Source organism: Zea mays, chromosome 5 (assembly GCF_902167145.1).
Source record: "Zea mays cultivar B73 chromosome 5, Zm-B73-REFERENCE-NAM-5.0, whole genome shotgun sequence".
NCBI lineage: Eukaryota > Viridiplantae > Streptophyta > Magnoliopsida > Poales > Poaceae > Zea > Zea mays.
In genome coordinates, this window is record NC_050100.1 from 66,773,348 (window position 1) to 66,799,856 (window position 26,509).

The 26,509-nt window shown below is 46.4% G+C and overlaps 1 protein-coding gene and 1 pseudogene across 3 annotated transcripts; both read right to left on the reverse strand.

The window, feature by feature from the left end:
* Positions 1–12,520: 12,520 nt before the first annotated feature.
* Positions 12,521–19,016, reverse strand: LOC100856959 (exosome complex exonuclease RRP42). 3 transcript variants are annotated; one of them, XM_008646022.3, is made up of 9 exons: positions 18,749–18,995; positions 18,085–18,660; positions 15,745–15,874; positions 15,577–15,633; positions 15,083–15,175; positions 14,857–14,935; positions 13,980–14,104; positions 13,451–13,594; positions 12,545–13,087 (listed from the first exon to the last, which is right to left on the reverse strand). In XM_008646022.3, exons 3-9 carry the CDS (start codon positions 15,868–15,870, stop codon positions 12,848–12,850), a joined length of 864 nt encoding a protein of 287 aa, XP_008644244.1. In that variant the 5' UTR covers positions 15,871–15,874; positions 18,085–18,660; positions 18,749–18,995; the 3' UTR covers positions 12,545–12,847.
* Positions 17,183–18,576, reverse strand: LOC118472022 (putative 4-hydroxy-4-methyl-2-oxoglutarate aldolase 2; annotated as a pseudogene).
* Positions 19,017–26,509: the final 7,493 nt, after the last annotated feature.

Sequence of the window (26,509 nt, forward strand, 5' to 3'; positions counted from 1 at the left end):
TGGCAAGCCGTGTTCACGGCTTCCGTCCAAAAGCACTCGGGGGTCTTGAACTCTCCTAGCATCGTCCTCGCCATATCGATGAGCGTCCTGTTCTTCCTCTCTACCACACCATTTTGCTGTGGTGTGTAGGGAGCGGAGAACTCGTGCTTGATCCCTTCCTCTTCAAGGAACTCCTCCACTTGAAGGTTCTTGAACTCGGATCCGTTGTCGCTCCTTATCTTCTTCACTTTGAGCTCAAACTCATTTTGAGCTCTCCTGAGGAAGCGCTTGAGGGTCCCTTGGGTTTCAGACTTATCCTGCAAAAAGAACACCCAAGTGAAGCGGGAAAAATCATCGACAATAACTAGACCATACTTACTCCCTCCTATGCTCAGATAGGCGACAGGTCCGAAGAGGTCCATATGCAGCAGCTCCAGGGGTCTTGAAGTGGTCATCACGTTCTTGCTGTGATGCGCTCCTCCCACTTGTTTACCTGCTTGACAAGCTGCACAAGGTCTATCTTTTTCGAAATGCACGTTAGTCAAACCTATCACGTGTTCTCCCTTTAGAAGCTTGTGAAGGTTCTTCATCCCCACATGTGCTAAGCGGCGATGCCACAGCCAGCCCATGCTAGTCTTAGCTATTAAGCATGCATCTAGACCGGCCTCTTCTTTTGCAAAATCAACTAAATAAAGTTTGCCGTCTAATACACCCTTAAAAGCTAGTGAACCATCACTTCTTCTAAAGACAGACACATCTACATTTGTAAATAGACAGTTATACCCCATATGACATAATTGACTAACAGATAGCAAATTATATCCAAGACTCTCTACTAAAAATACATTAGAGATAGAATGCTCATTAGAAATCGCAATTTTACCTAACCCTTTTACCTTGCCTTGATTCCCATCACCGAATATGATTGAATCTTGGGAATCCTTATTCTTGACGTAGGAGGTGAACATCTTCTTCTCCCCCGTCATATGGTTTGTGCATCCGCTATCAATAATCCAGCTTGAACCCCCGGATGCATAAACCTGCAAGGCAAATTTAGGCTTGGGTCTTAGGTACCCAACTCATGTTGGGTCCTACAAGGTTAGTGCAAATATCCTTAGGGACCCAAATGCAAGTTTTGTCTCCCTTGCATTTTGCCCCTAACTTCCTAGCAACAATTTTCTTATCCTTTCTACAAATAGCAAAGGAAGCATTTAAAGCATAATAAATTGTAGAGGGTTCATTTGCTATTTTCCTAGGAGCATGAATAACATTCCTTCTAGGCACATGATGAATAGCATTTCTTTTAGGAACAACATTTCTCCTAGTAACATTTCTATCATACACATAAGAGGAACTAGGAGCAAACATGGCATGAGAATCATAAACATATGAATCAAAAGCATCATGACTTACATTTCTAGTTTGTCTTCTATCATGATACAAAAATGCATGGTTCCTTTGCACATTACTAGCCATAGGGGCCTTCCCTTTCTCCTTGGCGGGAATGGTAGCCTTATGGCTTGTTAAGTTCTTAGCTTCTCTCTTGAAGCCAAGTCCATCCTTAATTGAGGGGTGTCTACCAATTGTGTAGGCATCCCTTGCAAATTTTAGCTTATCGAAATCATTCTTGCTAGTCTTAAGTTGAGCATTAAGACTAGCCAGTTCATCATTAAGCTTGGAAATTGAAACTAGGTGTTCACTACAAGCATTAATGTCAAAATCTTTACACCTAGTACAAATTTCAACATGTTCTACACAAGAATTGGATTTATTTGCTACTTCTAATTTAGCATTTAAATCATTGTTGACACCTTTCAAAGTAGAAATGGTTTCATGACAAGTAGATAGTTCAAAAGAAAGCATTTCATTTCTTTTAACTTCTAAAGCATAGGATTTTTGTGCCTCAACAAATTTATCATGCTCTTCATACAATAAATCCTCTTGTTTCTCTAAGAGTTTATCCTTCTCATTCAATGCATCAATTAATTCATTAATTTTGCCAATTGTAATTCTATCTAGACCTTTAAATACACTAGAATAGTCTATTTCATCATCGTCACTAGAATCATTATCACTAGAAGAAGCATAAGTAGAGTTTCGAGTACTTACTTTCTTCTCCTTAGCCATGAGACACGTGTGACGCTCGTTGGGGAAGAGGGCCGATTTGTTGAAGGCGGTGGCGGCGAGTCCCTCATTGTCGGAGTCGAAGGAGGAGCAATCCGAATCCCACTCCTTGCCTAGATGCGCCTCGCCCTTGGCTTTCTTGTAGTGCTTCTTCTTCTCCCTTTTGTTCCCCTTTTCCTGGTCACTTTCATTATCAGGACAGTTAGCAATAAAATGACCAAGCTTACCGCATTTGAAGCATGATCGCTTCCCCTTGGTCTTAGTCTTGCTCGGCTGTCCATTGCGACCCTTTAGCACCGTCTTGAATCTCTTGATGATGAGGGCCATTTCTTCATCATTAAGACCGGCTGCCTCAATTTGCGCCACCTTGCTGGGTAGTGCCTCCTTGCTCCTTGTGGCTTTGAGAGCAAAAGGTTGCGGCTCGTTGATCGGTCCATTCAAGGCGTCGTCCACATACCTTGCCTCCTTGATCATCATTCGCCCGCTGACGAATTTTCCTAGGACTTCTTCGGGCGACATTTTGGTGTACCTGGGATTCTCACGGATATTATTCACCAAATGAGGATCAAGAACGGTAAAGGACCTGAGCATTAGTCGGACGACGTCGTGGTCCGTCCATCGCGTGCTTCCGTAGCTCCTTATTTTGTTGATAAGGGTCTTGAGCCGGTTGTATGTCTGAGTTGGCTCCTCGCCCCTTATCATCGCGAATCGTCCAAGCTCGCCTTCCACCAACTCCATTTTGGTGAGCAAGGTAACGTCATTCCCCTCATGAGAAATCTTGAGGGTGTCCCAGATCTGCTTGGCGTTATCCAAGCCGCTCACTTTGTTATATTCATCCCTGCACAATGAAGCTAGAAGAACAGTGGTAGCTTGTGCATTCTTATGAATTTGCTCATTAATGAATGAAGGGCTATCCGAGCTATCAAATTTCATTCCACTTTCCACAATCTCCCAAATGCTTGGATGGAGAGAAAATAGATGAGTACGCATTTTGTGACTCCAAAATCCGTAGTCCTCTCCATCAAAGTGAGGAGGATTGCCAAGTGGAATGGGGAGCAAATGAGCATTTGAGCTATATGGAATGCGCGAATAATCAAAAGAAAAGTTTGAGTTAACCGTCTTTTGTTTGTCGTGGTCGTCGTCCTTTTGGGAAGAAGAGGACTCATCGCTGTCGTAGTAGACCATCTCCTTGATGCGTCTTGTCTTCTTCTTCTTCCCATCTTTTCGCTTATGGCCCGAGCCCGAGTCATTGGACTTGTCATCCCTTGGCTCGTTGACGAAGGACTCCTTCTCCTTGTCGTTGATCACAATTCCCTTCCCCTTAGGATCCATCTCTTCGGGCGGTTAGTCCCTTTCTTGAAGAGAACGGCTCTGATACCAATTGAGAGCACCTAGAGGGGGGGGGTGAATAGGTGATCCTGTAAAACTTCAAAACTTAAGCCACAAAAACTTGTTAAGGGTTAGCACAAGTATGGCCAAGTGGCTAGAGAGGAGTCAAAACACAATAACCACAAGAAAGCAATCACAGAGTTGACACGGTGGTTATCCCGTGGTTCGGCCAAGTACAAAACTTGCCTACTCCACGTTGTGGCGTCCCAACGGACGAGAGTTGCACTCAACTCCTCTCAAGTGATCCAATGATCAACTTGAATACCACGGTGTTTTTCTTTCCTTTGATCTTTTCCCGTTTGCGAGGAATCTCCACAACTTGGAGTCTCTCGCCCTTACAATTGAGTTCACAAAGAAATACGGAGTAAGGTGGGAATGAGCAACGCACACAAGACTCGAAAATCAGAGCAACAACACGCACACAAGTCGCAACAAGAGCTCGCAACGCAACACAAAGAGTTCACAACTCCACAAGAGCTCTATATGCTATCACAATGAATCGAATGCGCTAGATCAATGTCTTGGTGCTTAGAAAGGTTGTAGGAATGCTTGGTGTTCTCCTCCATGCGCCAAGGGGTCCCTTTTATAGCCCCAAGGCAGCTAGGAGCCGTTGGGAACAAATCTGGAAGGCCATCTTTGCCTTCTGTCGTCGGGCGCACCGGACAGTCCGGTGCACACCGGACACTGTCCGGTGCCTGATTTGTTTCCTTAAACAGCGCATCCGACCGTTGCTGTCTGAGTCAGATCTGCGCACAGTTGGCGCACCGGACATGTCCGGTGCACACCGGACAGTCCGGTGCTTCCTTCCGACCGTTGGCTCGGCCACGTGTCGCGCGCCGATCGCGCGGCCGACCGTTGGCCCGGCCGACCGTTGGCTCACCGGACAGTCCGGTGCACACCGGACAGTCTGGTGAATTTTAGCCGAAGTCGCTAGAGAAAAACCCGAGAGCGGCTGGTTTGCTCCGCGCTGGTCTGGCGCACCGGACACTGTCCGGTGCACACCGGACAGTCCGGTGCCCCAGTCCGAAGCAGCCTTTGGCTGTACACAGCCACTCTCCACTTCTTTTCTTTTCTTCTTTCTCCTGTTTCTAACACTTAGACAAGATGTTAGTACACAAAACTAATGTACTAAGGCTTAGAAACATACCTTTACTTGTGATTTGCACTTTGTTCATCCATGAGCATATTTTCACATTTAAGCCCTTGTGTTTGCACTCAATCACCAAAATACTTAGAAATGGCCCAAGGGCACATTTCCCTTTCAGAGTGGTCTGCTCACCGAGGGAGGGAAGGAGAGGGGCCCAAAGACGCCGGAGCACCGTCGGAGATGGTGGCCGCCGGTGGTCGGAGAACGCCGGAGGGAGAGAAGGAATCGCCGCGGGACAGAGAGAGAGTCTGGCGAGAGGAGAACAGGGAGCCTCTGGCTCGGTCGGGCTAGAGGCCCTTTTTTTTAAAACGCGATATGGGCGCACCGGACAGTCTACAGTGCCTATCCGGTGCACACCGGACAGCGCACAGTAGCTGTCCGGTGAATCACCGGACAGCGCACAGGAAAACGGATTTTTAGCACGCGGCTGCCGGTGCACCGGACATTGCACAGTGCAGTGTCCGGTGCACACCGGACTGTCCGGTGAGCCCAGACAGAGGGGAGTTTGGAAAATTTTGAATTTTTCTATCTAACTCCTAACTAAACCAAATCCCAACTTATAATCACACAAAATAACACTTGTTGGGACAGGTATTGGCACCCTCATATACTTTTCAAAATATTTTGCCATAGGCTAGATAATTTTTAGAGAAAATAGGCAAATGGTGAAATTTGCATTTTGGCTTGCACTAGGGGTTTTCATGAGTGATTTGAGTTTTGAATACTCCCCCTAAGTGCAGTACCTCATGCATATTTTAAGAACCAATAATTGCATAAAAAGTAAGAATTTAAGTGCTAAAAGCTTAAAACTAAGACTTGTCAAGTTTGACCCGAGTTAAACTTTTTCACTCGCTTTGTTGGCGGTTATCTTAACTAGGTTAGACAAGCCCTAGATGCAATACAAGGAACTTAAACATGCAATGCAGGCTTGACAACTCCATTTGACATTTTACATAAAATTTCTGAGATCAAGAATATTTAGTTCATTTCTCAATATGCAAAAGCGGGTCTTATCAAGAGGCTTAGTGAAAATATCCGCTAATTGATCTTCCGACCTCACTCCTTCTAAAATGATATCTCCTTTAGCAACATGATCTCTAAGGAAGTGATGACGGATATCAATGTGCTTGGTGCGAGAGTGTTGTACAGAATTATTAGCAATTTTAACAGCACTTTCATTATCACACAACAAAGGTACCTTTTCTAGAACTACGCCATAGTCTAGAAGAGTTTGTTTCATATATAAAATCTGTGTGCAACAAGCACCTGCAGCAATGTATTCCGCTTCGGCAGTTGACAAGGCAACACTATTTTGCTTTTTGGATGACCATGAAACTAGTGATCTACCAAGCAGATGGCATCCCCCAGAAGTACTTTTTCTATCAATTTTGCAACCGGCATAATCCGAATCGGAATAGCCAATTAAATCAAAAGTAGCTCCTTTGGGATACCACAGACCAATGCTTGTGGTGTGCCTGAGATACCTAAGAATTCTCTTAACAGCGCGAAGGTGAGCTTTCTTAGGATTAGATTAAAATCTAGCACACATGCAAACACTGAACATAATATCGGGCCTAGATGCGGTAAGGTACAATAAACTACCAATCATAGAACGGTAGAGAGTTTGATTAACCGGGTTACCTCCCTCATCTAAGTCGAGATGTCCATTTGTAGGCATGGGGGTCTTGATTGGTTTGCACTTCTCCATGTTGAACCTTTTCAACAAGTCTTTGGTATACTTTTCTTGTGAGAGAAAGTTACCATCTTTCATTTGCTTGACTTGAAAGCCGAGGAAGTACATTAGCTCACCAATCATTGACATCTCGAACTCCTTTGACATCAACTCACCAAATTCCTTGCAATGATAGTCATTTGTCGAGCCAAAGATTATATCATCAACATATACTTGACAAATGAAAATATCACCGTTATGTTTCTTTGTGAAGAGAGTTGTGTCGACGGTCCCGATCTTGAAGCCCTTTTCGATGAGGAAGTCGCGAAGGCGCTCATACCAAGCCCTTGGAGCCTGCTTTAGCCCATATAGCGCCTTAGACAACCTGTAAGCATGGTTAGGATATCTAGGGTCTTCAAATCCAGGCGGTTGCTCAACGTATACAAGTTCATTTATGAAGCCATTTAAAAATGCACTTTTTACATCCATTTGATAAAGTTTTATATCATAGCATGATGCATATGCAAGTAGGATACGGATGGCTTCCAGTCGAGCAACCGGTGCAAAGGTCTCTCCAAAATCTAAGCCTTCAACTTGAGAGAATCCCTTTGCGACAAGTCTTGCCTTGTTTCTTACAATCACACCTTGATCATCTTGTTTGTTTCTGAACACCCACTTTGTTCCAATGATTCTTGCATCTTGTGGGGGCTTCTCCAGGGTCCAAACTTCGTTACGGGTGAAGTTGTTAAGTTCTTCATGCATGGCATTCACCCAGTCCGGATCCTGTAGCGCCTCATCTATACAAGTAGGCTCAACACAAGAAACAAAAGAGTGATGTTCAATAAAAGAAGCATGTCTATGGGATCGAGTAATAACCCCTTGTGAAGGACTCCCGATGATTTGGTTTTGAGGATGAGCTTGAAGTAGTGATGAGTTTCTCCTGTCAACCACTTGGGAAGAGGATCCAGGAGCATCAACATCTTCGGCTTGTACCCTTGCTTGTTCATGAGAGACAAATGTATCTTCATTTGCATGCCTCTCATCTTTTTCATCATCTTGTCGTACATTTGATGAAGAAGGCCTGTCAATGATTTGCACCTCTTCTTCATCTTCTTTTGGTTTGATAGCTCCAATAGGCATGTTCTTCATTGCTTCCCTAAGTGGCTCATCACCTACATCATCAAGATTTTCAAGTACTCCTTGGGAGCCATTAGTCTCATCAAATTCCACATCATATGTTTCTTCTACCACACCAGTGGCATGGTTGAATACTCGATATGCTTTGGACTTTAATGAATAACCCAAAAGAAAACCAATATCACAACGTCTTTGAAACTTCCCTAGGTGATGGTGTTTCTTGTAGATGTAGCATTTGCACCCAAACACCCGGAAGAAGGAGACGTCTGGCTTTTTCCCATTTAGCAGTTCATAGGGAGTCTTCGCAAGTAGCCGGTGAGGAAATAGCCTGTTTGATGCATAACAAGCAGTGCTGACAGCTTCGGCCCAAAACCTCTCCGGTGTGTTATACTCATCAATCATTGTTCTTGCAAGAGTGATCAAGGTCCTGTTTTTCCTTTCAACAACTCCATTTTGTTGAGGTGTGTATGTGGCAGATACTTCATGCTTGATCCCAATTTCATCACAGTACTCATGAATGTTGGTGTTGTCAAATTCTTTGCCATTGTCACTTCTAATCTTCTTAATCTTGCAATCAAATTCATTTTGTGCTTTCTTGGCAAACTTCTTGAATATAGATGCAACTTCAGATTTGTCATGGAGAAAGAACACCCAAGTGTATCTTGAGAAGTCATCAACAATTACTAGATAGTAGAGGTTGCCACCGGCACTGACATAATTTGTAGGTTCAAACAAATGCATATGAAGTAGTTCCAGTGGCCTTGATGTTGACATGAAAGCTTTAGTGGGATGTGTATTAGCAACTTGCTTTCCAGCTTGACATGCACTGCATGGCTTGTCTTTTTCAAACACCACATCCTTTAATCCTCTGACCATATCTTTCTTTAATACCTTCTTGAGTGTGCTCATCCCAACATGTGCAAGCCTCCTATGCCAAAGCCATCCAAGAGAAGCTTTGGTGAAGAGGCAAGTTCTTAAGTCTGCATCTTCTGAAGTGAAATCCACTAAGTAGAGGTTGTTGTATCTAAATCCCTTGAATACCATTGATTCATCATCCATCTTTGTTACAATAACCTCTGTTGGAGTGAATAAGCATTGAAGTCCAAGATCACAGAGTTGACCCACTGATAATAAATTGAAGCTCAAAGGTGCAATTAAGAGAACATTTGATATTGATAAATCATTTGAGATTGCCACCTTGCCAAGTCCTTGCACTTTTCCTTTTGAATTGTCTCCAAATGTGATTTTATCTTGACCATCAACATTCTCATCTAGTGAGGTGAACATCCGTGGGTTGCATGTCATATGTTGTGTGCATCCACTGTCAATAACCCAATGGCTCCCACCGGTCTTGTAGTTCACCTTCCGTTCACCCCTAGCCATGAGGCATAGGTGAGAAGTGGATGATGGCGATGGTGGTGGTGAAGAGAAGTCCCCGGCGATGGCCGCAACTTTTTCATCATTCTCTTCTTCACTTGAAGAAGACCCACTTGATGATTCGATGTCGGTGAGCCAGTCACCAACAATATATGCCTTTCCATTCTTCTTCTTGTGGAACCTCTTTTGCTTCCCATCCTTTCTCTTGAAGAATTTCTTTTCCTTCTTTTCATCATCGCTGTCATCTTCTTTCTTGCCCTTGAACTTGTTCTTCTTGAGCTTGTTGCATTGATGAGCAAGATGACCAAGCTCACCACAGTTGTAGCAGTCCATCTCAGAAATGGGCTTTCTTTTGTTGGAAAAGAACTTCTTCTTTCTTGAATCAAATTTGATGCCTTCTCTATTTAGCTTCTTCAACATCTTGGTGGTCTTCCTTACCATCAAGGCAATGTTTGCATCAAGGTCATCATCACTTGAGGATTCTTCCTCAACTTGTATTTTTGCTTTTCCTTTTCTTTCATGATTTGCTTTGAGAGCCAAATCCTTTCTTTTGGAAGATGATTCTTCTTTGTCGTTGATGTGCATGTACATTTCATGGGCATTGATCTTTCCCAAAATTTGTGTAGGTGTGGTAACTGAAAGATCCATTTGATGTAGCACAGTGAAAATGTGTCCATATTTGTCTATTGGGAGGACACTGAGAATCTTCCTCACAACATCCGGTTGTGAGATTTGAGTAAGCCCCAATCCATTAACTTCCTCTACAAGAATATTAAGTCGTGAGTACATAGCATTTGCATTTTCATTAGTAAGCATTTCAAAAGAATTTAACTTTCGCATGGCTATGTGATATCTTTCCTCACGTTCACTTCTAGTCCCTTCGTGTAGAGCACAAATGTCCATCCACAAATCATGAGCATTTTTATGATTTCTTACTCTATTGAACACATCTTTGCAAAGGCCTCTAAAAAGGGTGTTTTGGCCTTAGCATTCCATTTCTCATAATTGAACTCATCACCTACAAGATTTGTGGGATCTCTAGGTTCGGGGAACCCTTGTGTGGCGGCTTTAAAGACACCAATGTCTATAGCCTCTAAGTATGCTTCCATACGAATTTTCCAATAAGGAAAATCGTCACCATCAAAAACGGGAGGAGGTCCATCCCCACCAGACATCGTAACTCTAGCGGTTAGGCTAATCTATGAGCAACAAGGCTTTGATACCAATTGAAAGGATCACGATGCCCAAGAGGGGGGGGGGGTGAATTGGGCTTTTCTAAAAAATCAACACTAATTAAAACCTAAGCAAGAGCTAAACAAGAGCCCAACTTCACCCCAACAACTAGCACTAAGAATAATATACTAGAAATGCAACAAAGCTAAGATAATACTTCAAATACTTGCTAAACAAATACACAATGTAAAGTGCTTGAATTAAGTGCGGAATGTAAAGCAAAGTTTAGAAGACTCCTCCAATTTTTCCCGAGGTATCGAAGAGTCGGCACTCTCCACTAGTCCTCGTTGGAGCACCCGCGCAAGGGTATCGCTCCCCCTTGGTCCTCGCAAGAACCAAGTGCTCACTACGAGATGATCCTTTGCCACTCCGGCGCGGTGGATCCCTCGAGACCGCTTACAAACTTGAGTCGGGTCACCAACAAGATCTTCACGGTGATCACCGAGCTCCCAACGCCACCAAGCCGTCTAGGTGATGCCGATCACCAAGAGTAACAAGTCGTAGACTTTCGCTTGACCAAGAGAAGCCTAATGCAAGTGTTGTGTGCTCTAGGTGGCTCTCACTAGCGCTAATGAGGAACAAACGCGGATTATGATTCTCTAATCTCCTCACTAGGCTTTTGGTGCTTGCAATGCTCTAGCAATGTGCTGGAATAAATGTGGAGTGCAAGACATTGAATATGGTGGGTGGAGGGGGTATAAATAGCCCTCACCCACCAACTAGCCGTTACAGGCATTTCACTGCGCAATGGCGCACCGGACAGTCCGGTGCGCCACCGGTGCGCCAACGGTCGTTTCCAACGGCTAGTTTGACAGGGAGCCGTTGGACTCATGGCGCACCGGACAGTGAACAGTCCACTGTCCGGTGCACACCGGACAGTCCGGTGCGGTGTCCGGTGTGCCACTAAAAATCAACTCTGAAAGCTGCGCTCTCGGGTTTCTGCGTAGGGGAAAGCCTCTGCCGTGGACCAGCCTGGCCCCACCTGGCAGAGGGTGCACCGGACAGTCCGGTGCACACCGGACAGTCCGATGCCCCAAAGCCAGAAACACTAACTCTTGTTTTTCAGCTGATTTTCAAATCGGTTTTCGCTCTAACTTGTGTGTGAGTTCTAGAGTGACACCTAGCACTGTATATGAGTGTGATTGTGCATCAACACTATATTAGAACTCTCTTGGTCAAACTACTCATCGACAACCCCTCTTTATAGTACGGCTAAAAGAGAGTAAAAGACCTAACTAAATCGCGAGTGTCCACATCTCCTTGACACTCGGACTCCGTAGACCTTCACCTTTTGTTTCGTCGTTTTAGCCGTCGCTTTGAGTTCTTATCTCCGGGATTGTTTTCACCATTGTAGTACTTCTACCTGTCATGCGACCTAACTTACCATTTGTCTCTGCAAAACACACGTTAGTCACATATAATATTACATTGTCATTAATCACTAAAACCAACCAGGGGCCTAGATGCTTTCAGCCGCTCCATCCCAGTTGGCTCCCCAACCAAACGTTATTCAAGCAAAAGGGCAGACACTGCACGGTTTTCACCTCCATGTAGAAATTGGCACTTGCCTCAATCAACCTCAATGACTTGAGATCCTTTCCCTCTCCCGACCAGCTTGTATTCTCTACTGCAAGCACTTAGGTGCAAGTAATATAAGTCGCATCCCCCCTGCTGAAAGTAGGGTCTTCTTTTGCTCGAACCAGGATAGAGACTTGTGTCTCCTTGCATCACCCATCGGGGCTAGGGCACGCAACACTAATTCACTTGTCGGTAGGATCCTTAGGTCAAAACACCGACATTTGGCGCACCAGGTAGGGGCTCGCTGCGTGCAGACACCACGTTCCCATCAAGGCTCCAAATGGCCAACCCCAGCACCCTTTGCGACTCGGTGCGGTGATCTGGTTCGGGAGTCTTGAGTTCATGTCACTTCACATCGACTACGACATGGTGCTCCTCCCACCTAGACACTCGGCTGATGTTGACTACCACTTCTCCTAGTCAGGGGGCGCAAGGCCACTCCTGCTCCCCTGGTCCGTGAAGGAACGGCCAGACTTCCTCCCCCGTCCTTCTCGCCGCAGGAGACGGAGACGAAACAACTGCAACCGTGCCACGAATACCGCAGAAGGCCGCTCCTTCAACTGTTCCCTGTGTGACTGCAAGCCCCAGAGTAGGCTCGAACATGGCCTCGGGAAGACTTCCGCCTCGCCCAAGCGTGGCTTCGGCCTTGATAGTATAGACAAAAGGATACCCAACGTCACCAAAAAACTATAGAGCTGACGCCAGATGCCCTACGTATTGCCAGGAGCTTTTTGCCATACTTACCACTGCTCCAACCACTACGACTCGGACAGCTCCTCCATCGGACAGGTTCAGGTACGTGTTCGAGCCCCGGACCTTGGCCTCGGCTCTCTGCTCGGTGAAAGATGTAAATACAGGAACCATATTAACTGTTGTAGCTGCAATGACATTAACTGTTGTAGCTGCAATGACATTAACTCTGGATGGGTATCGATCCATATATTGTATGTATTGAAGTGATATCCTCATCAATGAGTCATCAGAGGCTGAGTGCCTTAGACCATTACTTGCAGACTGCTTCTCCTAGGTGCGGGAGTGTTCTTGGGTATCTTCATTCATGCTTTGTAAATATAGAGAGCAAAATGACTTTGTAAATATAGAGAGCAAAATGACTTTGTAAATATAGAGTGTTCCTGAAGATTTCTACAGCATTTGGTTGAAGTTGGAACACACGAGCATTTACGCAACCAGTCCTTTTTCCTTTTCATCAATCACTGAGCCTCTTCTTCAGCTTCGGCGGCGGCAATCTCTGAATCCAAGAGGGAGATGAACTGCTGGCTCACATGCTTGGCGACAGATATCATGTCGAAGATGACGCTTGGATCCAGCCCTGCCCCTCCCCTCTTGGTAAGCCCGCATATCTGGCCATGCCTGTTGACTGACACCGACACTGCAGAACTCATCTGGGATTCTTCCTCTGAGGTGGCATCAACGATGTAGTGCCGACCCACCTGAAATATGAAACATGCGTGTACAGGGCACTGACCTGAATTTTCGTAGATACTGCAGCAGGAGAAAAAGCATAAAATAGGGCAATTTTTTTGTTGCCGGTGGTGGCCAATTGTTTCCTGGGTAGTGTTCTTCACGTGTCAATGCATGCAGGGGCACTCTCAACTGATAAGTCTAGTGTGACATGAATAGTATTGAAGCTACTCAATATTTTGTATCTCAAAACTCTCAAGATACATACGCTAGAGGTTGGACCACTTTTTAACACTTTGCACGCGAACATCATGCAATCAATAATGCGTATGTCTACTCATACTCAAGTACTCAACACCAAAGAATAAATAGTTCGGTAAGGAACACATTACCTTGGTTAATGTAATAATAACAGGCACACCGGATGTGTCGAACTGCAGAAATTCCTCATCACTTACATCAACTTCAGGTTCCTCATCAGATGCAGCACTAACAGAAACATTAACTTTTGGTATACCTGTATCACTCAAAGCAACCTGCATGTACATGGAATGTTAGCACCCTACAAATGTGCTAATTGCATCGTATTGTGTCCAACTAATGCACTGCCCATCAGTCATAGCATGGATTTTTTGTGTTTTACATAAAGGAAAAAAAAACACTTTATCTCGAATAGAATGGTCTGAGGATATGCCAAGGGTTGTCATGTCACTTGACCAGACTCTTAAACAACAAAGTGGGATTCACAGAAGAAATGAATCGGTGAATTTTGGGGTAGTAACTCAATCATATACACAGCTCACTGGGTATTGTTAAGCTAGCACAAACTAAAAGTAGAAATTATAGGCTCCATTCAAACAGTTGCAAGAAAATACGAAATTTAAAACTGCAAGTAACAAGCAATACAAGTCAAAAAGTCACCTTTATCGCAACAGCTAGCGCATCTAGCAAATTACCATCAGAACTGACCACAAGCCCATCAATGTACAGATCCCAGCAGACCTTTCCATCAACAACAATTAGGGATGACAGATCAATTGCAGCACCTGAAATGAGAATGTTGTTACTTGATGCTGACAGATGTGTTATCAATTCAATGCAGCATAGTCAATTAAATGGCAACAAAATATTGTTGGTATAAGTTTAAATTGAAAGAAAAGTGTATACACACAAACAGTTGGATACCAACATGAGAATCAATTTCTCATTAAAGATTTCTTGACTATAAGTCTGGATCAAAGAATAACTGGTTAACACGCTAATCTCTAAATGAAATCTCCCCAAAAACCTGGAAATTTGAAGGACAGTAACAGATATGAAAGTTCAACAAGTACAGCGCACTAAAATCACCTTTATATGAAATGTAGTATGACTGGCAGAAATAATGGCACTAATTAATTAATTATTTTTTTGTATATGTCATCCATAATAACACTTGCAACATTATTATGTACGCCTGCAATTAAACAGGCATGGCAATGGCAAACGGTACTGATATGTGATGCCGCTCTAGTTTGCGTATCCAAGCAAACATGCTTAATAAATGATAACGTACATCCAAATTGATAGGTATAATTCACTGGTTAGCAAAAGTTTAACCTAAGGAAAATACATCTAATCAATTGTACTACCAGTCGTAACGACACAAATAATGATGACACTCATGTCCAAGTAGTAGTTATAACTGATGATAAATATAAACAATAAAGACATTAGGAGTATCAAACTAAAGGAGATCACCGTACGCAGACCACGTCAAATACAAGGATTTTAGGGAGGCAATGAAGTTATATCTTACCAGCACCGCTTTTACCACCCAACAAGCATCTTTGCAGGGAAACAGAGAGCTCAGCAGACAATTCTTCAGAGCCTCTACCCTAGAAAATTCCAAATAAAGGAAATAAGATATGCATACAGAAGTAAAGTCCAGACTACAGTGCCAAACATTGGGTATATGATGAACATAAGTAATATATTAGACTGCTGGTTATTTTCATCCGATCCAGCCACAGCAAATCACCAACCTCAAACAGAGGCTCAGCGGTTGGACTACAGTCGACAAAAATAGCAACTTTTCCTTTGTCAGGGTGAAGAATGCTTGGTTTTCCTAGTTCAGCCTGCAGATGCCAAGCCATCGAAAACATAGAAAGTCAAATAAAATGACACCATGGAAGAGATACAACACACTATTTGCAATGAGTTTATTTTATCGAGTTTATCTAAGTAGTAACAATATCAGTAGACAGATAGACACCAACTTGTTGACTCTCTAACATAATGTTTATTGCCACTGAGATGGATCAAACAAAACTTGCATTGAGATTTCAGGGTTAACAGATTTACATAACAAAATCGAGTTAAAGCATTATCTTTGCAACATACGTGTCTAATGCTTATTAACAATCAATAACTGACAACCTCACTGTCTTGGGAACATCAGAGAGGGCTGAACTAGACATGAAAAAAATACTTGTCTTGCCCTATTTGCAACAAAATGCAAGGGGAGACAGGCTCTTACCTTGACACTAGCGATTATTTCAGTGGCCCCCAACCTAACACGCGCTGAGCCATTCGCCTGTAACAATCACCAATCCAAAGCAGCATAAACGCGCAGGCGCATTTCAGAAAAAAAAGGAAAAGAGAGAGGCGTGTGGGTGTCTGCCCAAAAACGAGTTGTGAAACCTACCTGTGGAATGACTCCGGTTTGGACGGAGAGGGACCGGAACTGCAGCCGCCTACGTCCATCAGTGCGAACGTCTTGTGCAATGCCGCCGCGGATGAAGTGTTTCTCCCCTTCAGAGAGGCCCACCATCGTCCTGGACACAGCGGGACAGAAATGAACACAACCGGTGAGAGAGGCATTCCGTCGAACACCTAGAGTGCAACTTAGTTAGGTCTCGTAACTGGATCACAGGCCAGTACGAAAGTCAAATAGCGGGAACTCGAGAGAAGGGGTGCGCGTACGTAGTGGATACTCGGCGCCGGTAATTTGAAAGGAGTGAGAATGAGCACTGAGACCTGGCCGGGCTACAGGAGGCGAGAGAGTGGGAGGAGAGCGGCAGGGGTGAACGCAGTGTTGGGAAATTTTATAGTCTGCCACCTACCCAACAGAAACAGTCATGGCACAATGGCCATCCTGCTAAAACTAATAAATAACTTCACAGAATTGCAAACCGGTGCCCTAAATTTCTTCTAAATTTGCCACTATGTGTATACTTTAAATAAGTGCCAAATCAACCTGCTTTTGCTCTTGAACCTTGAGGGCAATGGTATATGTTGAGCTGAATTCGGTAATACTCCGTTCAGATGCAGATATTGGAGCATGAAATTGGAAATTAGAATCAGCTTTACAAAATTCTATGTCCTCCAATATCAACATCCAAATATCAAAGGGACATAAGATTAATCAAATTAATTAATAGTATGTGTCACAGCTTCTTTTCAAAAGATGAAATACATACTTGAACAAAGGCACAGGGCCAAGACACAGAACACTCAGCTTCAGAACTACACCAACAAGGGGATCTATAGTTTAATCAACTTCGTCGCCGGAATAGAAAATTGACAAGGAACAAAAAAAAGAATTATCCAAGAACATCTTGTAACCATGGAAGCAAGCATTCGATTATTCTAAGTATAAATGTGTGATCCAGCAAGAATCCATTATTGCAAGCTCGGGCTTAACAGCAAGAGCGCCCGATTCCTTATACACACACACACACATACAACCAGGTGTCTGTCTAGGGCTGGAAAATTAGCTCGAGGCTCGCGAGCCGGCTCGAGCTCGGAGCGGCTCGCGAGCCTCGAACGAGCCGAGCCGAGCCTCTTATTCGAGCTCGTTTTTGTAGCGAGCCGAGCCGAGCCAGCTCGCGAGCCTTGCAAAAATGATCAATTTATGGAATAATAATGAATATTAGATAATTTTATGGATAATACCTCATTTTTTAGTCTTTGATGATGAATATATAATGTTAATTCACCAAATAATGCAACGATAAGTACCAGAATATGGCTCGCGAGCCGAGCCGAGCCGGCTCGCGAGCCAAGGTCGAGCCGAGCCGAGCCTCCTTCGCCAGCTCGTAAAATGGATGAGCCGAGCCGAGCCGAGCCGAGCTCGGCTCGGCTCGTTTCCAGTCTGTCTACACGGTGAGTTCCGTCCTGGAGACAAGAATGCCATCAGGGTCGGCGTAGAGCCACTCGCCGTCGCAAATCCTGGTTCCAGCGATGTTGACGGGGACGTGCTTCTCGCCCATCCCCTTCTTGTTGGCCTTCATAGGGTGCGAGCTGAGAGCCCGGACACCGATGTCGCAGCCGTTGATCTCAATTCTCATCCACGTCCTTGATGCAGCCGTTGACCAGGATACCAGCCCACCCGTTGTTCTACGCATGCTGGACGGGGTTGTCGCCAAGAATGGCGCAGCGCATGCTGCCGCCACCGTCAACCACGAGGACCCTACCGTGGCCTTTCTCCTCGAGGAACTCGCGGACCAGGACGTTGTCCTCCTAGACCTTGAGCGTGACAATGGGGCCGGCGAAGACCTGGCACCGTCCGTAGATCTGGAAGATGGGCTGGAGCGCGCGGAGCTCGCCGTTCATGATCAGGTGAGGGTTAGCGTCGCATACTTCGGCGGTGGCCAGTGGCAGGGCAGCCATATCTTCTTTTTTTTTCTTTTTTTACTTCTCACTCCTGCTGCTGTCATGAGAAGACAGGGAAATCAGAGACTGGACACCAGGAGATTGATTCCCCGTCACTCAGTCAGCGGTGTGCATTCGATTCTTGGCCCAGAGGAACATGTGATTGTGGTGCAGTCACCGGCGCAATACGGGCTAGCACTTACTTATGCATCTACCTACCTACCTTTCCTTTCCTTTCGCGCTCTGGGTCGTGATTTCGTTGTTGTCTATCTATGAATATGACTGGAGTGTATAGGGAAGGGGATAGAAATTGCTACCTTGGATCTGATTAGACAATAATAATACAGTATAAGACCAAAGGACAAGGATATCGATAGGAAGGATGACTCACCAGCACAAGCACAAACGGATCGGATCAGATCTCCGGCGGCGGCGAGGGGAGGGGAGCGGCGCCAATGGAGTGCGGGTGGAGGGGACGGGATTTGGGAACGGACAGGAGGGGAAGTGGCCAGTGGGTGGGGTCAAGACAGGCGGCAGACCTAGGCAGCTGGGACTGGGACTGGGAGGACTGGCCGCCTGGGAGGCTGGGACTGCCGGACTGGCCGGCTCACGGCTGCTGGTGCGCCGTGCGCGTGTGCGCGTGTGCGCGCTGCCGCGGGCCCGCGGTGCGCGTGAGTTCGTGACTGCGGCGGTGCAGCCGCCTGCCGCCTGGAGTGAGGACGCCACCCGATGCTGGGAAGATTGGCCGTCTGGGACTCTGGGAGTACGCCGCCGGCCGCCTGGGAAGACTTGAAGCGCGTGGGAGTGGGAGGCTGGGAGCTAGGGTTGCGAGTTGCGACATCAGGCCATCAGGGATATCAACTGGGCGTGGCCCGTGGGCTGTGCCGCTGTTGGACTGGCGGTTCGTGCAGAAGCGTAGGATCACTGCCTCTGGCGACCAAGAACGCACCAGAACGGAAACACATCTCTAACGAACAAGAACGCACACATGTCACGGCAATGTCCGTCCAACTGACGAGAAAGAAAAACTTGAGTTCCTGGTAAAGGCAGCTTACCCTGACGCGGTTGCCGGCACCCAATTTCTCGAGTTTGCGCACGAACTGTTCGAAGGAGTAGTAGGGGATCAGGCGGGAGTGCCAGTCCGCGTAGAGCTTGATGAGGTTGGCGAGGTCGTCCACCTCGTGGCCTGGGCGGGGGCGGGGCTTGAACGCCTTGGGAAAGTAGCGGAGCACGAAGCCGATGCCGCCGTCGGAGAGGAGCAGGTCCGGCGTGAGCTTTGGGCGCGTCGTAAGACCTAAATGCTTGGTTTCTATTTGGGGTGGCACATTTTATAGAAAATAATTCTCCTATAGGTTTAGTTTCTATTTAACTAAGCATGTGCACAACTATACTTAAAATAATTAATTGTCAAATAACATCTAAATTGATCTATACATCATGTTGGACTTTATTTGATTGTGCACCTATAAATAATAAAAATAATAATATCAGTGACAATATATTAGTATCCAATTTAGGATTTACTACCTAATTTACAACTTGGAAAATTTGAAATGGCATAGAAGGAGAAAAGAAGGAAAAAACACTATACAAGATAAAACAAAATATATAGATAAATAAAATACTACCATACTAGTATGTTTATTTTGTACATTTAATTTAAGTACAAATTCACATCCATAGTTGAATTCAAATTGTGAATTTAAAATAAAAGGAAAAATGAAAATCATAAAAAGAAAAAGAAAGAGAAACAAAAGAAAAAGAAGAAGTAAGCTTAGCTGGGCCTCAACCCTGAATTCAGCCTGTCACCTCTTTCTCCCTCGCGCGCGGCGGCCCAAACCCTAGAATGGGTGCCGACCGGTGTGCCCGGCTTGTCTGCCTCTGCGCGCCTCCACCTCTGCACTACTGGGCCCACAAGTCAGCGGTTGCATTCGTGTCCGCGTGCGCGCAGGTATCACCTTTTGTCTCTGACAGGCGGGACCCGCGCTCCAGCGTCTCAGCCGTTCACCAGTCGTCGTCCTCGCGCTAACCACTTCCGTGCGGGTCATCTTCGTCAGCTCCTCCGTCTTTCTCGTCGTGCTGTAACAGTCACCGTCGAAATCGCCGGGACGTGCAGCTCGTGCGAACGACTCAACCATCCCGTCCACGCGTCTATATGAAGAATGTGCTTCCCAGCCGCGCTCACAATAACCCAGACCACCGAGAGCCTCACCGCATTTTGGAGGATTCGACACGGCGCCGCACGCCGTGGAGTTACCTCGGTGTCGCCGCTCCGTGCTCGTAGAGCGGAACCTGGAACCCTCCCAAGCCGTCTGGTGGGTGCTCTCGGCTCTCCCTCAACTCAATTCCTCCCTGTGCGTCGTGAATTGTTACCGGTGTGGGCGGAATTCCACGAAGTCGTACCTCATCGCGACTCGTCGGCCGCACTACTCAAAACTCTGGTACGATGTCACCACATCTTCCGCTTGTTTGTCTTGTATGTATAATTCCTAGAATGGGGGTCGATGGTTGTTCTAACCGGGTGGAATCCCTCACTGGAATTTGAAATCGCGGGGGGGGGGGGGGGGGGGTACGCGGGTCACGTGGCTAGGATTGTGAGTACTCCCATTTCATGTAGGACTGCCCGGAGCATGTGCAGATGAGTGTCAGCAACATAAAACCTCGGTAGAACTTAGGTTCAGAGAGCCAGCATCGCAGGTCCCCATCTCCGGTGGGTGCTCCGCCGCGGGAGCGAGTCGGCCGCCACCCGTCATTTGGGCGTGTAGGAAGACGATGTATCGTCCGTAGATCGGGGAACCGACGACTATGATCGGTCGCACAGATCGTTTGGGAATGATTAAATCCGAGCCGTGGGTAGCGAATCGGAGGGTCATAGGCGCGTACCCCTTCGCATCGAACTCAACCTAATCTGATCCGTGGATGTTAGATCTAATGGTTGAAAAGAGGTATACATTATATGCTGCACGATCTAATCATGCGCGTCGGTTTGTGATCGGACGGATCTGGTTTATCCATACCCTTTTCGGCCGAGTAAATATGCATAAGAGACCCTGGGTTATCACTGAATCAACCTGCAGCCCAGTTTAACTGTGCGCTGAGTCTTAGGAAAACTTGCGAGTTGGCCCTGGCTTCTCTGGAAATTGAGGCACAGTCCAGACAGTGAGAAAAACCTATAAAATCATTTAGAAAATGATTTTTAATATGAAAACAATTTCAGAACTTGTAAAATTCATATAAAATTCATTTTAATTCCTTTTTAGCCCATTCCAGTTTCTGTAATTTTGTAATAATATTGTCCATCACATAGTGTCTCTCGTTTGACATGAAAACTATATTAAAACTAACCTCTTAATTAATCTTGTATCGAATACATAAAACCTTTGAAAATTCATAACTTCTCCATTTTAACTTCGAATTGACCTGTTCCAGTTGCGTTAGCTTCATATGAATATTTACTATGCAATAACAACATTTATTGTACCATGTCTCATTCTTTTATAATTAGAACTTCATTTAACTTATGTTGGTTAGTCTTGTTAATCTTCTTATCATTATAATCTACTAAAATATGATCTATGGTCAATTTATAATTTAGATTAAAGTTGAATTAATTACTACTTTAGGTTATCTTTTCTTTGGAATTATAAAACAAACATAGAACCTAGTTTTTAATCATTTAATCACATCATAACTTGATGACCGTAACTCCGATTTTAGTGGTTCTCGAACCCACGATCTCGTAGCGACGCGTAGATCATTATTATGCAGTTTGTTTTTATGTTTGGTGTGATGTTAATTTTTTTCTATACACTGTTTGTTTGTATTGCTACGACTAGCATGAGGTTACGAGAATCCGAGGATCATCCTGGTACCTAGAATCTCAAGTCCCAGGCAAGTTGTGCCAATGACCACTTTTTACCCAATAATGTTCTTTATTATTACTTATCAATGCATAGGTTTAATTTTGATGGGACCCAATATGTCACCCTAGACTGGTTATCCTTTTTACCTTGTTTATCCCTGAATCATTTGGGTAGTTATGATATTGCTTTATATGGTTTTGGGTTAAATATTACATTATGTACATGTTCCAATTATTCTGTTATTTTATTTATGTTCATGTCAAGATCATTATCTTTAATTGGAACATGGAGCTTAACTTGAGAAACATGTGTGTAACATCCCAAAATCCTAACCTAGGTTTGAAACCCTAAACTACTCCTCTCCCCTTTTTCATCCTCTAATTCCAAGAACTCCCTTAGATTTTCTTTCATCATATGCATACACTTTGTTTGATCACAAGCACCTCACTTAGATTTTATTTTTCAGCACCTAAGATTATCTATTAAAATTAATTGTTCAAAAGAAAAAGATATAAAAATGGATAAAGGAATTAGAAAATAAAAAGAAAAAGAGAAACCCTCTCCCCTAGCTGGGCTGAATCCAGCCCATGCCGCGGCCGCTTCCCCCCCTCGCGCCCGCGACTCCCTCCCCTCGGCCCATTTCCGGCTTGCTCCCGCGCGCGCGCCAGCCCGCCCTGCGCTCTCTCTCTCTCCCTCGCTGACGAACCGACCCCACCCGCCAGCCGCCCTCTCTCTCGCACGCTCACTCCCACTGGCAGACCGGCCCAGTTGTCAGCCACTTCGTCGTCCTTCTTCCCCCTCCCCGCGTACGGCCCATCACGGTCACCTCCGGCCATCGCCTCTGTCCCCTCCTCCGTCTTCTCGCCGCACAAGGAAGTTGGGCACCGCCCCGTCCTCGCCGCAGCGGCCGCGTCCTTGCACGGCACCGCCACCGTGTGGTCTCGTCATCGCCGCTGTGCGGCATTCACTCCGGTACGGTGCGCCTCACCGGCACCGCGGAGCTCCGCCGCTCCCCTTCCCTCGGGCGCCTATAAAAGGGCCGCCCCGAGCTCCTCCTTCCCCGCACCGGCCTCAGCCACCCCTCTCCTCCCTCGTCCGAGCTCAATTCGTGGAAGAACCGCCATCGTCTTCCTCCCCGGTGAGCCCTTCCCTCTCTTCTCCCTGCCCCTCTGTTGGTCCATCAAGCGATTGCTTAAGCCTCCTAGCTTTGCCACACCGCCACGAACGCAGTACACCACTCACCCACCCCGATTCCTCGCCCAAAGCTCACCGACGGCAACCCCGCCGTGGAGCTCCGCCACCTCCCCGCGGACAACCCCCCTCCCTGCCCCCTCTAGCCAAATTGAGCCCACCCCCAGGTCCACCAGACCCTCACCAAGCTAGGGCAACCGCCCGTTGCCCGAGAACCGGGCCACCGGCGGCAAACCGCCGTCGAGCCCACCGCCGATCGGTTTTCCTCCCCTCAAACGGCCGGTTCGCCCCACGCCGTCGACCGTTGGCGCCGTCTTCCCCTCCCGCTCTCTCTGTCGCGTGGGCCCCGCGGCGACGACGTTTTCCCCTGCGCCCGCGTCGTCTCCCCGCCTTGGGCCGCTAATGGGCCAGCGCCCTCGCGCCCGCGCGCCCCCCTGCGTCGGTTGGGCCAGATTCCCCCTCCCCGGCCCACCAGCACCAAACTCCTTTTCCTTTTTCTTTTTTCAGCCCTTTTTCCTCTAATTAGTTTTTCTCAATATTTTATGTACCAAAAATCATCAAAACACTTTCTAGAGTCACATGTAATAATAATGACACACTATGATGGTGAAACCACTGATTGATGTATTTTTTTATTGACTGTTTTCACTAGAAGAAGCGGGGACCGAGGGCCCGGAACCCGTAGCCCCGGAAGAAGGGCCGGAGCCCGATCTCCCGGAAATAGATCTTTTGTGCCAGGAAAGCTTCGACGAAGGCAAGTTCATCCTTCCCTTGATGCATAAATTACCTATTCTCTCTACCACTGCCTAGGCCGGGAATTCAGGGGGAATATTGCATTGTGAGTGAGAGATGGCCCGCATTAACATATACATTCTGGATACGAAATATGGATTGAGAAGAAGGGAAATGTGTTTCTTCAAATAAAATCTCTTTTTGAAAAGTTATGTGATGAAGGGTACTCACCCTCATCACCTTGGGAGTGGGATGATCAGGGACTCCCTGGTTTAGGGGAGGGCCTAAGGTGTTGGCTCAGCTGGTTTAGGCATGAGCAGAAGGATTGTCCCCTCATATAAGGACCGGCTTGTCATTTTCACTACCTGTACTCCTTTGTCGTACAACCACTTGAGACTGTGTGGGCAGTCACTCAATCCGAACTCGTGCGGTCCAACCCCAGGGTTAAGAAGGCTGGGGAGCACCAGGAGGATAAGGAGGGGGAAAGTTTTGTCCGGTTTGGACATGGTGGTGGCCTGACTCCTTCCGGATAACCGTTAAGGTTAGGACGTACGAGGAAGGAAAGAGATCCGGCATTCGGGTCTCGCGACGGTGAGATCGCAGAAACCAGGCTAGTGGGTAAAGTGTACCCCTCTACGCAGAGTCGAAAACCTATTCGAATAGTCCGTGTCCACTGGTATGGACGGGTCTGGTATGGCATGGCAATTAGAGATTTTTCTATGAGTTTCATGAAAAGGGAAATGTGTGATTAAATGGGTGTTAAGAAAGAAACTAAGGCCACGGGAGCGGGAAGCTCAGTGGTGGTTGAGTTTTGGTTACTTTTAAGACTATGGGAAAAACCTTACAGCAAGTGCCTTTCTCTAAGAAAATGATGAGTGACTTCAACTACACCAAATAAAGCATGTATATTATAGGTCTCTTCCTCTCTACGGGAGCGGGGTGGGCTTGCAGAATACCTAGTGTATTCACCCAGATTTATTTATGTTTTTCAGCAGCCGAAGACTTCTTTTCTGCTATGCTTGATTGAGAGGGCTGTGTCTGCACCCAGTTCTGCCTGTGGCTTGGGCTAGTATTTCTTTTCCTACTGCGCTTCCTATTTTGGCTCTCTCGAGCTTGTACCTCGGTATTGTAATAACAATTATCTAAACTCTGTACTATTTGAAGTAAGGAATGTGTTTACTAGCCTCCTGGGACTAGTAATTGTGTCACATTTGAGTCCCAAAGGATCGGGACGTTTCAGGTGGTATCAAAGCCATAGGACTGGCCGTAGGTCGCAGCCCTGACCCTAAAACTTGCCCTAAAAAGAAAATACCTCTTACCCCAAGAAAAGTTTTCTCTCCTCTTCCCCGATTTTAACAAGACCCTTCTTTTCCTATTCCAGATGGAAGACTCTCTGGCCATTAGGACATCCTACTGCTCAGAGGTGGAAGGGTTCCCACACCTGTTGCGAAGCTGTGCGCTTCGCATGGGAATTCGCAAGAAGCCGGAATACGTCTGGACGGAGTATATTGAGGGCGGAATGGAAAAATGCTCTATGGCAGTCTACCTGGGGGAAAGCCGAAACTATCCAAACCATCCTTCCTTCCAAGTCACTTTTACCGGATACCGCTTTCCAGATACTTGCCAGAATGTTGCCCGAACAGCCCTCCGGCAACTATGCCAGAATTACAATAAAGTGATCTTTGAAACCCCCCTTCGCTACTTTCCACCCAGCAACAAGAATACCCCCACCTGGAGGAAAAGACTTCAGGCCCTATCAGGAGGAGATCCTATTGAGGATGATCCCACCATCGTCTACATGGCTAGATACCTTCACACCCTTGATAACCAATATGATGACCTCACCCTCCACTGCACCTACCTAACCTCCCGGGTGGAAAGCCTGGAGCAAAAAGTCAGGGAACTTTCAGGGGAAAAGGCGTCCCTTCAAGAGAGCCTCTCAATAGCTGAAGGCGAGGAAACCAATACCCGTGAGGCTTACCGCACCCTGAAGATGGACTATGACAAGAAACTGAAGAAGCTCGCCCCCGCAAGAAAAATCCGGAAGAAGACCAAAAGTCAAGGATGTCAGACTGAGCAGGAGGAAGAAAACTCTCCAACCCTACCCCCTCCCGGGTTAAGGAACTCGTCCGACACCGAGGAGATGTCCCTGGCCAGCCTTGATGACCTTCTCAAGGAATTTGGGGACACTTTAGAGAAGGAGTTCGGGAGTACCCTAGATAGCACTCGTGGGTGATGACCTTATGGTAGCAGTGTGATGTATTATGTAATGGCTTGATGTAATGAATAAAATAACTAGTTAAAAAATGGCATGTGCATGATAGTGACTCTCTTCCCATGGCAGATGGCTTCGGATAAAACCACGCCTACCGCCTTCGGGATTGGAGCAAGATTCCCTCTAAGAGCTGAAGGAGAGGCTGGCGGAGAAGGGGGTGAGACCCACCTCCCCGCACCTCCGGAACTACCACTAGACCTAGCCCAAGTTCTAGCCAATCAAACCCGACTCATTGAAGTCCTCACTAGAAGTCTGGAAAACCAGCGCCCAGGTGGTGGAAGGCCACAGGACAGGATGGGAGAATTTTTGAGACTCAAGCCTCCCACGTTCGCGGGATCCAGCAATCCCCTCGATGCAGATGACTGGCTTCGCACGATCAAAAGGAAGCTGGAAGCCATCGGATGCCCCGAAAATCAGCGTGTCCAACTGGCAGCTCATTAGCTTTCAGGAATGGCTTTAGCATGGTGGGACACTTTCAGTGAGGCCGTCAGAGATGCTACCTGGGCAGAATTCGAAACAGCCTTCCGTGAGCACCATGTACCCCAGGGGATAGTTCAACTCAAGGAGGATGAATTCCGGGAGCTAACTCAAGGCGGGAGGACAGTCAGTGAGTATGTGCACAAGTTCACAGAGCTGGCCCGTTACGCGCCTGAGGATGTCAGCACCGAGTCCAGAAAGATGGCCCGTTTTCTGAAAGGACTAAGACCCGAGCTTAAGACCATCCTCGCCAGCCAAGACTTCCTCAGCTTCTCTCA

What these genes read in the sequence shown, in the direction of transcription:
- LOC100856959 (XM_008646021.4), bottom strand. Translation starts at nt 15,870, where the DNA reads ATGGTGGGCCTCTCTGAAGGGGAGAAACACTTCATCCGCGGCGGCATT. An exon ending in CGCTAGCTGTTGCGATAAAG is followed by an intron (nt 13,595 to 13,979) that starts GTGACTTTTTGA and finishes ATGTACATGCAG; the next exon opens with GTTGCTTTGAGTGATACAGG. An exon ending in TTATTATTACATTAACCAAG is followed by an intron (nt 13,088 to 13,450) that starts GTAATGTGTTCC and finishes TTCATATTTCAG; the next exon opens with GTGGGTCGGCACTACATCGT.